This window comes from Ictalurus punctatus, chromosome 3 (genome assembly GCF_001660625.3).
Source record: "Ictalurus punctatus breed USDA103 chromosome 3, Coco_2.0, whole genome shotgun sequence".
Classification (NCBI taxonomy): domain Eukaryota; kingdom Metazoa; phylum Chordata; class Actinopteri; order Siluriformes; family Ictaluridae; genus Ictalurus; species Ictalurus punctatus.
In genome coordinates, this window is record NC_030418.2 from 32453969 (window position 1) to 32467921 (window position 13953).

Consider the following 13953-nt stretch of genomic DNA (forward strand, 5'->3'; position numbering starts at 1 on the left):
AAAAGATGATCTGAAGATTAGATCAGTTGAGAAGATGAGATGACGTGAGCTGAGATTTGGCAAGATAGTGAGCTAAAGGTGAGATTAGACACGATGAGACAGAATGAGATGAGATCAGATTGAGGATATGAGGGAAAAGATGAGAAAATGAGATGAGATTGGATGAAGTCATGAATAAAATGAGATGGGGGGGGGAGATGAGATGATGACATGAGATATAATGAGATGGAGATGAGATGAGCTTAGATGACAATATGAGAAGATTAAATGAAATGAGATGAGAAGGTAAGATTAGATAAGATGAGAGGAGAAGATGAAATGAAATGAGATCAGAAGATGAGAAGGCATAAGATAAGAGCAGATAAACTAAGATGAGATAACTTGATTAGATAAAACGTATTGATCCTGAAGGACGTTTTGTGCCATCTTGTGCAATCCCGGTAACAAGGAATCAATAAAATGAATGGAATTGGTATAAAATACAGATATAAACCTACAGTATAATGGGCAATGAATATAGAAATATGTTTGTGTGTATATATATATATATTACTGTTATTATCAGTAAAGATGACATACCAACGTCTCTCTCTCACCCTCCCAGTGTCGCGGCCAACAGTAAGCAGAACTTGATGACGGTAGCCAACCTGGGCGTGGTATTCGGCCCCACCCTCATGCGGCCTCAGGAGGAGACGGTGGCGGCCATCATGGACCTCAAGTTCCAAAACATCGTGGTGGAGATTCTCATCGAGCAGCACGAAAAGGTGACGCTTCCCCTCCGCACAGAGCTGGAGTCAGAGTGATGACTGAGTGATTTAGAATTATTCTGAATCCAATTATCACGGGCTGATCACAGGTAAGCGGGTGTCAGAGTTAAGTTCTCGGATTAGCGACGGTAAAAAAACCGCTGCACTCGAAAATGAGGAGGAAATAGCAGCTTTTTGGATGTGGCTGTGAAATAAAAAGTCAGCAGAGAGGATCGTTGCACGTCGCTCGGATCGTGCGGTCACGGACACTAGGTGGAGCTCTGTATGTTCGTGCAGCGTTCAAACACACGTGTGCACAGACGCGTCTGGGATCGAGGGTTTAATCTTTTGATTAAAACATCGTTGTAAATGGATTTAGATTTGTATAATGTGCGTGATCCTGACAAACGAGATGAATTCATGTCACGGGGTTGAGATTAATTTGTGATCTTATAATCGATTTGTCTGACTAGATATATAAGCATGTTTCATGTCAGGGTTTGGAACGGCGCGATTCACACGCATCTAATTCTTTCCCATTTTTTTCTCAGCGTATAAGCTTCACTTGGTATACACTGATCTGATTCAGGCAAATAAAGTCTTGGATTTACTCGTGACCGGGCTAAACACTTTTTACATAGTTACATAGTTTTGTTTGTTTGGAAGTTAAACATCGGGCTTGTTTTCTTCAGCATTAAATTTCTAAATTTTGCGCCGAGTCAAATGTAAATCTTCATGGTGCGACGTGAATTCGCATCGGACCGTCGTCGTTCTGTTTTTTATTTCCCTCCAGCGCTGGAATGTTGAACACTCCATCGAATGAATTGGAGGGGGGGGGGGGAAATAAAAAATTACAAAGAAGACTTTTGCCATACCTATTTTTATTAAATGAAACAAAATTAGAAAATGATTCGACTCTCACCCTCGTCAGTCATTTTTCGAGAGACGTCTGTCCCCAAAAGTCATCTGGAGATTTGTAAAAAACCTGGATTGGATTGAATATAAATAAATAAATAAATAAAAAGTTGAAAAAGCCTATATTTAGGCAAATGTGCCTTGTGAACAGTTAATTGGGAAGTTTTTGTGTATGAAATAAATGACTATAAAATAATAGCGGTACACAGCGAATTCGATATCTGGCGTGACCGACCCGTGGCCTTTTGAAACGGAGTCAGTCCTGTTGGGTAAGTGGTTGTGTAGTTTTGAAAGGAAATTGCCTAGAAAGTCATTTCACGTGTTTTGAAATTGCCTCAATGATGATTATATGTGAAAAGTGCTTACTTTTACTTAGTATCCTCAATCTTTTAAGAGCAATACAGTCTCAGTAACAGATCATTTTTTGGGAAATACATTTTTATTTCAGAAGATATTAAAGAAAAGGGTAAAACATGTAATATAATGTATGATTAATGCCCTCAAGAATCCCCCGATAAGAACTCCATCAGTGTTAGATATCCGTCCTCTTATACTGTATTATCTGATGTTTATCCCCGATTGGCTTCCGGCTTTTGCCGTGTAGTCACACTTCTTTTGTCCCTACATCTGAGAAGTAACAATGATTTATTACAGGATAGTCAGGGGCGACTCAGAACATCTCAGGAACATCATGTTATAATGTATTTTTATTCAATAATTGTGCTTTATTGGCTTTATTTTAAACAAAAGACCCTAAAGCTTGATGGATATTCAGTATACATCAAAATGAGGTACTTTTCAAGGCACTGAATTGAATTCCCTAGGTGAAAGATATATACCAAATGTACAAAGGTGCTACCTTTTCAGGGTGACATTCCTTGTTTAGTATCCTTTAAGAGTTTAGTACCTTTGTTCGGATAGCATCGAGACATGCCCGTAGCACAAATGGATGCCCAGAAGCATCTACAGCTTGAATCGACGAATATGCAAATGCGTATGCGAATCCTCCTCTATGGTAAACCGGGGTTACGTATTTGAACCCGATTGGCTGTTATGTTTTATGGCACAGCAACTCTCCACCAGCACGTGTTCAATACTAGCTCAGATTTTCAGGAAAATTCCGCAGTGCTAAATTTCACGTTTTGAGCAGTCCTCAAATTAATGATTCATTTAAAATTGCACATTTTACGATCGTTTCGACCGAGTCGAATATGTATTTTTCAATACGTGGTATTTTTAGTTGTTCGTCAATCAACACACAGGAGCAGGAGCATCTCCATTAGCCTATGTATGATTACACCAGAGTGTGCACTCGGTTGTTTTTTTTTAGTTAAAGTCGGCGCGAGTGCGGTGTGGTGTTGAGGCAGCGACTACGCAGGCGAGTAGATATGCACTGCTCTCTCAGGCTACAGCATTGCCAGACTGCTGATGGCCCCAGATGCTCTGAGCAGACAGTGTTTTGCATTCATGTCCATCTGTAGGGAAGTAGAGAGAGGAAGAGAGAAGAGTGTGGCTGGGGAGTGGACGAGCTGCGAGAGAGAGAGAGAGAGAGTGCATAGGAGAGAAAGGAGCGAGGATAGAGGGCGATAAGAAAGGAAGGAAAGCAGGCTGGGAAAGAAGAAAAAAAAAAAAGATTCAGAGGATGTCGAGAGAGATGAGAAAGGAGCTCTGAAAGTGATGGGAGGGAGAGGAGGCATGCTGTCGTCTGAAGTTTCTTCTCACTGGTATCAGATTGCGATCCCTTCCACGATCCCTTCCACCACTGCTGTGATTTCTCATCTCGTTCCTACGGAAACTTCCAGACTTCGGCTACTTTCGGTCTTTTTAATTCTGTGTCTGAAGTTGTCCTCGATTCAGACGTCACTAAGGCCTGATTCTGGTCTTTTTCGCGATCGTCCTCGTACTGAGCCGTTATCAGAAAACGCTCGCCTGCGTAACGGTTACTACGGCTTGCATAAGTACTCATCCTCCTTTAATGTTTCCACATTTTGTCGTGTGGGTGTGAAACCCCTACATCTCTGGTGCAGTCATTCTGCTCTTCTTTTAGAAATTAGTTGAGTGAAGTTGATGTGGGTTCAGTTAAAGTGTCGCATGACCTCATCATCATCATCATAATAATAATAATAATAATAATAATGTTTAATTTATATAGTGCCTTTCCAGAGCTTAAGGATGCTTTAAAATGGCATAATACAATAATGCATAAACAACGAACAATCATGGACGGACAAACCAAAAAAAATGAAAAAACACAGTACCGATAGTACAGTCACTGAGAGCAAAATGCATAGCAACAGATACGTTGTGAACTCGGAGATGCTGTGATCCTGCGTAGAGTCAGAGGGAGAGAATTCCAGATCCTCGGTGCTACAACATTCAAAGACTTGCCACCCATTGTAGAGAGACGAGATCTAGGGTCAGATAGGAGTCCGAACCCAGAGGACCTGAGAGAGCGGGTCGGTTTGTAAGGGGGAAGCAATTCACTAAGATGATAAACGATAAATAAACCTGTTCCTGGAAGAACCCAGAGTTTGTTAGAGAACACAGCTCCTAAACACGGCGCTATCAGAACACATCCGGGACAAAGTTTAGTTAAAATATAAATCGGGTGCACCCATTATTTTAAAAAATATATATATATATATAAATAATATGGCATAACTGAGAAAGTGAGGCATTACACAAATACTGTGGGTTGTTTCATAACATATCATTCTAGTTAAGTTCATTTCAGTTCCAGGTTGTAACACTAGAAAATGTGGAAAAGTTCAAGGGGGGTGAATACTTAGTTATACAAGCTGCTGTAAATGCTTTTGCATTAATGGTATCTCGATACACAAGGCTAAACCACTTGTATTTGGACAGGACACATTCATTCGAGAGCACACACACACACATACATGCGCACACACCTATGTATCCATACACACTGTTCTGTGAAAGTTTATTCCTACTTTTCTTTGACCTTCACAAGGTCTAACCAGTTTTTGCTTCTTTTTCCTTTTTTTAAGATATTTGGGGATGCTCCTAGCGCTTGTCCATCCTCGACTCTCTCTCCGCTCACCGCTCCAACGCGTCAGTCTAAGAAGCAGGCACGCCAGAGCCGCCCGCTGGCTGTGTACAACCCCCTGGACATCCACACAGGTACGTGAGGCTGAACACTCATTCATGGGAAGCAGGAACGAGTGAGCTACACAAATAATTCATCTTCGCCTTGACAGTCGTTTGGGTTGCTATTTAACCCTGAGGCTTGGAGAAGCTAAGGCGTGTCTGGTCCACAGGTGGCACTAAAAACATGCACAAGAAGTAGTGACTAGTGAATATATATATATATATATATATATATATATATATACATTCAGAAACTAAATGGTACTCAGATAATTTCAACTCAAGAAAAACTCAGTTAGCAAGGTGTTAGAAAGTTAAGTTACTAATGTAGTAAGTTAGTAAGGTATATTAATTTATTATAGACTAAGCTAAGTTACTAAGATAAGTTAGAAATGTGCAGTAAATTAAGTCAGTATGTTAAGATAAGCTAGTAAGATAAGACAGTAGGGTAAGTAAGTAAGGTGAAGTAAATTGAGTAAGTAATTGAAGTTATTAGGGTGAGTTTGTAAGGAAGGTTAGTAAGTTAAGTTACAAAGATACGTTTGTAAGTTGGTAAAGTAAGTCAGTAAGGTAAATGAAGTTACTACGGTAAAATCAGTTAGTAAACTAAGTTTAATTTGTTGTATTATGAAGATAAACTTAGTAAGTTACTAAGCTAGGTTAGTAAGGTAAAAAAAAAATAATCAAATACGCTTGTAAGGTACGTTATTAAGGTATTTCACAATGTGATGTAAATTTAGTAAGTAATTTAACTTACTGAAATATGTTTGTAAGGTAAGTTTGTAAGTTAAATTACTAAAGATAAGTTAGTAAGTTAAGATAGAAGGTATGGTAAATTAAAAGACTAAGGGGCATTCAATTAGTAAGGTAAAATAAGTTACTATTGTATGTTAATAAATTAAATGACTCAGTCAGTAAGGTAAATTATTAAGTTAATAATAAAAGGTAAGAAGGTCAGTTAGTAAGGTAGGGTAATTACGTTCATTAAGTAAGTTGAATAAAGTTATTGTGATTTAGTAAGTACAAATACTAAGATAAATTGGGAAGTTAATTTAGTAACTTAATTTATTAAGTAAGTTAAATTGGTGAGTGGGGTAAATCGGTAAGGTAAGTTAGTATGGTTAGGTATGTTATTTATTAAGGTTAGGGTTTACATAGTAACTTAAAGTACATCAGGTGTGAAGGTAAAGGGGTAAGGTATGTAAGGTAAGTTAGTAAAGTAACTTAGTAAGATGCATTTGTTAGTAAGGTATGGTACACAAGTTGGTAAGGTAAGCTAGTAAGCTAAAGTATGTTACTGAGTTAAGTTACTAACATAAGCTAGTACGGTAAATGAGAAGGGTGGGGCAAATGAAGTTAATTTAGTAAGTTAAGTTGTTATTACAGTCAAGTAAGTTACTAAGATAAATTTAGTAAACATTTAGTAAGTTAAAGTAAATTAAGTGAATGGGGTAATTTAAGTTAATAAAGGTAATTAGTAAGGTATATTGGATACTAAGATAAGGTGCATCAGGTATTAAGGCGAGTTAGTAATGTAAGGTGTGCAAGTGAGTAGGGGATTAGTAAAGTATTATTAGTTAGTAAGTCAAATTATGTTATGTAGTAGCATAAGTTAGTAACGTGTAAGGCATGTTTAGTTAATAAAGTAAGGTAGAACAGATAGTATGGTAATGTAGGTTAGTTAGTCAGGTAAAGTGCATTAGTGTATGGTGTGTTGGGTTGTAAAGTAAGTTAGTAAAGTAAGGTACAATAGTTAAGTTATTTAGTTAAATAGGTAAGTTATTAAGGTAAAGTATGTTAGTGAGCTAAGTTAGTAAGGTAAGATGCATTATATAGTGAGGTAAGTTAGTAAGGTACATTAAGTGGTAAGGCATGTTAATTAGTAAGGTTAAAGTTAATAAGTTATAAGTTAAGAAATCTTACCTTAATCTTCAGAATTGAGTTGATGTGTTAGTGTTAATTAGAGCAATGTGTTTTCTGTTCATGAGACCAGTTACTGTGGAACAACTTACTGAGAGAGTCGAGTTTTTATTTGCGTTTCTTTCAGAATTGTGGAAATGATCATTTTTAATTTAAAAGAAGGTATTAAAGGAGGATCTATCGGTATCGGCCGATATCACTCTGAATAATCGCTTATCGGTATCGGCTGAGAAATTTAGTATCGATGCATCTCTAGTTCTTAACTGATTAAAGACCCACAACGAGAAGGTAAATGCAGCAATGTTGGAGACGGACTAAACACCGCATGTATGAAAACACCCTAAACCACACATAGCACACAAAAAAAAACAAAAAAAAAATCCCTATTTGGCTGATACTATGGTCTATGAAGAATGATGGTGTGATTTTTATGAAGCTTAGGGCCAGGTGAGTGTGTAGGCTGTACGTCTCTGTCACAAGCTTCAGCCAGCAGTGTGTTATAAATGTTCTTCCATCAGAAAGTAGGCCAAATCCACACAGCAGATCCCCTTTAAATCCTGAGACATGAATCTTCCAAGAGTGTCTATAATAGCCTTGATCCTCACCACTACTGTGTATGACGGCAGTAAAATATACAGTCATGACTCGAGTGACCTCTGACCCTAAACACAAGTCACACGTATGTGATCTCTGAAGTTCCTTAGCTGCAACTGTGTAAGATTCAGCCTTTTAATTAAAAAAATCTATATATTTTTTTAAATCGTCTTCCGTTTCTGAATTCTGAATAGTACAATTCAGTAGAAATACAATAACAACCAGAGAAGAGGGTAAAGATGTATGTAGATACTTATGGTTTTTATTAGTTAAATATTAAAACCACAACATCTGTATTTTTTGTTTTTCCGAAGCTTTTTCCAGGCTCCCTCTTCAAATTCTTGCAGGATAAAACAGGTTTTGACATTTTATAATCCCTTTGATTATTTACTTGGCTTCTCTTTAGATTTTGGCTTTGCTGCTGCTGCCATCATATTAGGTCCAGAAAACTAGCATTGCTGGGGGAGGAAATTGTGATTGCACAAGCTAATTTAAAATGACAGGGTTTATTTTTTTTTTATTTTTTTTTTGTCTAATGTGGATTCACACTCGGTCGCTTCTTAACACATGCAGATCAGTCTTGTACAGGACAAGTTGCATATTGTTCTGCAGATATAAATGGTCAACAGGGGATAAGGGGAAGATGATGTCGGAAAAACAGTTAAATATTTTCACAAGCCTTGGACTGAATGTTGAAATGGATCTGAAAAATCCATATATCTTTACACAACGTCTATAATTGATTACAAAGAGGCCAGGGTTATAATTTATTTAAAAAAAAATTTAAAAAATAAGTTTCTATCCTCTTAGAAAAAAATATGAATTTTTAAAAAGGGTTAGACAGTTAGTGTTTATGTTTTACAGATGTTCAGAACGGTAGTGTTTGAAAAGATAGTAAAAACGGGAAAAAAGTAAGGTCATAAGTTACTAATGATGGGTTTGTAAAGTAGGATAGTAAGTGAAGTTAATAAGGTAAGCTAGTAAGGTTTTACAGATGTTAAGTTCAGTATTTTTCAGTAAAATAGTGTTGGCAAAGATACTGAATAGGAAAAAAGTAAGTTACTAAAGATAAGTTAGTAAAGTAGGTTAGTACGGTAGGTTAGTACAGTAAGGTAAATGACATTAGTAAGGGAAATTGTTAGTAAGGTAAGTTAAATTATTGAGGTAAATCAATAAGGTAAGTTGGTAAGTTACTGTAAATAAAGTTAATAAGGTGAGTTGGGTAATTTAGTAAGGTTTTACAGATGAAACCTTTTGTTAGTTGTGTATTTTACAGTAACATAGTGTTTGAAAGTTAATAAGATAAGCTGGTAAGGTTTTACAGATGTTAAGTTCAGTATTTTTCAGTAAAATAGTGTTTGCAAAGATACTAAATAGGAAAAAAGTAAGTTACTAAAGATAGTTAGTAAAGTAGGTTAGTACGGTAAGTTAGTACAGTAAGGTAAATGACATTAGTAAAGTAAATTGTTATTTTACGAAGGGAAATTATGTTAGTAAGGTAAGTTAAATTATTAAGGTAAATCAATAAGGTGTTAGGTTACGGTAAATAAAGTTAATAAGGTGAGTTGGGTAATTTAGTGAGGTTTTACAGATGAAACCTTTTGTTAGTTGTGTATTTTACAGTAACATAGTGTTTGAAAGTTAATAAGGTAAGCTGGTAAGGTTTTACAGATGTTAAGTTCAGTATTTTTCAGTAAAATAGTGTTTGCAAAGATACTAAATAGGAAAAAAGTAAGTTACTAAAGATAAGTTAGTAAAGTAGGTCAGTACGGTAGGTTAGTACAGTAAGGTAAATGACATTAGTAAGGGAAATTGTTAGTAAGGTAAGTTAAATTATTGAGGTAAATCAATAAGGTAAGTTGGTAAGTTACTGTAAATAAAGTTAATAAGGTGAGTTGGGTAAGTTAGTAAGGTTTTACAGATGAAACCTATTTTAGTTTTGTATTTTACAGTAACATGGTGGAAAAAGTTTGTTTAAAAGCACCGTTTCTGAATGTGATAGAAATATTCTCCAAGGACTTGCTCACCCTTCTTTTGGCTTTTGGATTCTCTCAGTTGTATCTGCCTGTGTACTTCCAGACATATCTTTAACTCTTGTTAGGTCTACAGAGTGAGAGGTTCAGAGGGGAAAATGTTGTTTTCAAATATTTTTTTCCGGTCAATCTTTGGACATTCATTTTTTTAACATCTTAAAGTTGCATTTCAATAGAGAAATTATAAGATGGAGGTTTTTTTTTTTTTTTCCTATTAAAAACACAACACACTAAACCAATGGTTATTAAAGTCCATAAATAAATGACAAAAAAAAAAAAAAACCCTCTGACAGCAAAATATTATTGTACACATTTAAATGTATGTAATTTAAAATAAAATATTTAATTTGTAAAATAAATTTATACTCAGGAGGTTTTTTGGGTTTTTTTTTTAACGGTTAAAGAGATCCTTGTCTGTAAAAAGTTTGAGAATCTCAGCACTAAACTATTGGTTATTTATTTTTGTTGTTTCTTTGTTTGTTTTTGTTTTGAATTTTTCTGTAGCGTATTTGAGCCACACTAATGCCATAATCGTAAACAGCCATTTATATATGAGCGTTTAATTACAGTACATGTTAAAATAGCAACCGTTAACCATATTTGGATTGGTGTTTTTATTTATTTAATTGTATTTTATTGCATTATTCATTATATTAGTGTTATTATTTCATTTATTATTATTATTATTATTATTATTATTATTTTGGTTTCATATATTTTTTTTATTGTTTTCCTTGCATTGGCTTCTAGTAAAGATAAAATGATAAAAGGTTACACAACCCAAACTGGGCAGTTGCTTGAGTGACTCTTCCAAATCATCCATCATTTCGTGATTGCCGGACGCAATTAGAAATTCTCCAGACACCCGACTAAATGCGGTGTTTAGCGACGGTCAGAAATGTTTCCCAACGTAAAACGCCTATAAAATCAGAGATCTCTATCTGAATGGGACTGAAATTAGCAGACCACCCTGAGTTTGCTAAGAAAAAAAAAAAATAATAATAACTTTAAAAAAAAAAAGAAAGAAAGGGAAAAAAAAACCTAAACAAAAACAGCAGGTATTTTTGGTCTGGAATTTCCCAGTGGTGGAACGGGACATTTTAAATCAATGCAGATATAATTATCACCTGTAAGCAATGGGATTAGCTCCAAGTTTCAGTATGGTCACATTACAAGAGTCTTTTGATGTTTTGTTTAGATCAGATCTGGCTGTCTTGAAGGTCCACGTTCGTAAGCACAAGTTACAAGTCATGAAAATGAGTGCGCCTGTTTTCCCGAAACACCCCGAGTACACACACTAATAAGTTTTGATAAGCTCCTTTCAGCATTGCTCAATTCGATTCGTCAGATATCTTTCCACCGAGTATAGTCACTGCTGTCACTGTCCTAAATTTGTCATGTTGCAGTGTAGTTGACACTCGATGATGGCGACGACAGTGACGTGAGCATGTCAGTTCCTGCCTGACCGGTCTCGGACATGTCCTATGACCACCTATCACACATGTACGCAACCACATACCAAACTTAAATTAAAGTCTTTCGGTTATACGGTAGACAGATCTTTGCTGTCTTCCTGTTATAACGAGCGGTTTTTGTGGGCGGAGGTCTGAAAATACTCAGCGACTGGTATCACACGCTTCGGAGGGAGCGATGTGCCGATCTCGAGCTTCCTAAAGCATCGAAAGTGATAACGTATGATGTGGCTGAGACGTGCGAGAATGAGAATCAGCTGAAAACGGGTCTTAAAAATGAATAATGATTTTGGGGAAACCAACAGGGACAAATCTGAAATGTGAAAAACACACACTCGCACACTAGCTCACAGCTCGAGCTTTGCAGCTGAGCTCGAAGTGCAGCTGGGTGATGGTTATGTCATACTTCAGAGATGTTTTTGCACCATTTGAGCGTAAAAGAGACCGGCCATGCAAGCTGTAGTGATTTTGAATCTTTTATTCAATCTTAAAGGAAAGGAAAAAAAAAGGCTTTACTCTTTACTGTATTTTAATCACGCACGCCTTTGTCCCACCTTCAGGTCATTTCGTTACTCTGCATCACCTCATATTGTATTTATTCAAGTCATGACTAAAACAAAACCCTGCCCTGTCTCCTGTGCAGTGTCTCCGTCCTCTGAGAATGTCTCTCTGACCCCTGACGAAGCCTCTCTGGACAGTAATGAATCCGTATCCTCGCAGTCCTCTACGGCATCGAACTCAGAAACCCCTCCGGAGAAGTCCAAGAATCCCCATGGCAACACCGTAGCCACCCAACAGAACTCCGGGTAAGTGAACGAAGTCCAGATGGTTCATCGGGCGTTCTCAAACATCGGGATCTCGTCGATGCCCCGGTCGTTTTGTACGTTGTTTAGAAATATTTTTATTTAAAAAAAAAAAATTACACTTAAATTTTTGATTGTGTTCCGCCAACTTTTTATTCCGCAGCATTTTAAAAACATTGTACATGCCTTTATTGACTCGTTTCTGACTGGTCCTTCCTAACAGAGCAGTTTGTCTGTACATCGGGTATGGTCTAAATACCAAGCCATCTTCTTCAATTGCGCTGTGTGTGTGTTTCTAATCGACAGCGTTCGTCCAGAGGACTCGTGTAGTTTCTTGGGATGTGTCGCACACTCTCCTCTCATACTGGCTTTATGAATAATGAAGCTGTTTTCCTTCCAACGTCCAGTTAGGTCAGGGGCTGAGTATTTCGCCATGTTGCTGTATTTGTTTGGTAGGAACTTTTTAGTTTCTCAAGTTCTCTGTGTTTCTGTCTGTGTGTCTTTGAGTGGCTCTGTGCTTGGGGCAGTTGGCCAGAGCTGAATGATGATGTAGAATCTAATAATATTGGGTTATGCTGGTGAGTTCAGCTCTCCTCTCTCTGTTGTACATGCAAGGATTCTTTTTCCTGAATTTTTTTTATTTATTTATTTATTTTTTCCTCTCATTTTCCTGCATCCTCCTCACTTGGTTTATTCTGCCCCTTCCTCTTCCCATCTCCCTTGCTGATTGGTCAGATACAGGAAAAATGTTGGTCAGAAAGTGTTATATGATGATATACTGGCCTCTGATTACGTTAAATTAAACTAAATGAAATTAAACTGCATTAAAAGGGTAGTCAACAACAGTCACATGATAATATACTGGTGTCTGAGATCGTCAGAAGCCGTCACATTTCGCAGCACAAATCGCAGCCAATATCAGTCACATGGTAACATACTGGCCCTCTGATTGGTCAAATGCAGAAGAATGGTAGTCAAAAGCAGTCGCGTGATAACATTTTGGCCTCTGATTGGTCAAATACATTGAAATGGTAGTCAGCAACAGTTACATGGCAATATTTGTCCTATGATTGGTCGGATAAAGAAACCACGGTTGTCAAAAGTGGTCAAAGGGATAATGTACTGGCCTCTGATTGGCCAGATACAAAGAAATGGTAGTCAAAAGCAGTCATGTAATAATGTACTGGTGTCTGAGACAGTCAGAAGTGGTCACATAACAATTAAAGACAATTATATTATAAAGATAAAGAAAAATGGTAGCCACGATCAGTCATATGATAATATACTGGCCTCTGATTGGTCAGATACTTTAAAATGGTGGTCCAAATCAGTCACATGATAATATACTGGTATATTATATAGTCAGAAGCAGTTCCATAATCATTTGCTGATCTCTGATGGGACTTAAACAGTACCGAATGAGATACAGAAAATGGTAGTCAAATGAATAACATACTGCCCTTTGATTGGTCGGATAAACACCGGTAGTCAAAAGCAGTCACATGATGATATACTGGCCTCTAATTGGTCAGATACAGAAAAACAGTAGCCTCAAGATTTTGGGAATGTTAAACAGGAAGTTCTTGTGGATTATTTCTCCAAACACAGCAGGAGAACTTCTGTTGTCAGTAGTTCACCCTTTGAGGTAGACAAGTGAGCGAGCCATGCAGTAGGGTTGATCTGATTAACAATGGTATCAGAAATCGCCGATTAATTCCTTCCGTCGTGATTTACATGCCACAAAACACTTCTGCAGCTGTACAGGTTTTTAGACACATTAAAGCAGAAAATCCATCTCCACTCCACATCTGTTTCCCTCTGCTTACAGCAAGGGATGAAGCAACCTAACAGACACTTGTCCAGCGAGGATTCGCAGATTATTATTATTATTATTATTATTATTATTATTATTATTATTATTGCAGACAGAGATGCAGATAGTGCATGCTGGGTTCGGAACAGCATTCGTGCCATGCCGTGGTGGAAAAGTGTGATTGGTGCCTCACCCACTGACACGCTGGTCCTTCGGTCTCGCCCACTCGTTCATTCACTCACTTTCTCACTTCTTCACTCTATCACTCATGCTTCAGTCTGTCACTGACTCACTCTCTCTGCCCCTCTGTCCCCAAACAACAACATCCCAGTCTGCATACAGGCGTCTGTCTTCCTGTTCCCAGTCCCTGTCTCCTTCTCTATCTCTCTCTCCCTCTAACCCCCTCACTCTTCTGTATCTCTCGCTCATTTTCTCTCTTTCTCTGTGCGTCATTTGTCACTTGGCCTGGAGTTATGATCACAGACGGGGCTTTGCTTATGTAACACTGCTCTCTCTCTCTCTCTCTCTCTCTCTCTCTCTCTCTTT

At 37.4% G+C, this 13953-nt stretch overlaps 1 protein-coding gene across 4 annotated transcripts in view; it reads left to right on the forward strand.

Annotated features, from left to right (window-relative positions):
- arhgap10 (Rho GTPase activating protein 10) overlaps positions 1 to 13953 on the forward strand; it is a 98460-nt gene that overhangs the window by 67521 nt on the left and 16986 nt on the right. For all 4 annotated transcript variants that reach the window (XR_006982009.2, XR_008396350.1, XM_017463632.3 and 1 more), the window contains 3 exons: positions 605 to 764; positions 4673 to 4805; positions 11435 to 11597. Coding sequence is in view for 2 of the 4 variants with exons in the window: in XM_017463632.3 (XP_017319121.1) it covers positions 605 to 764; positions 4673 to 4805; positions 11435 to 11597 (456 nt within the window). In the remaining 2 variants the exon portion in view is untranslated. The remainder of the gene's footprint in view (positions 1 to 604; positions 765 to 4672; positions 4806 to 11434; positions 11598 to 13953) is intronic.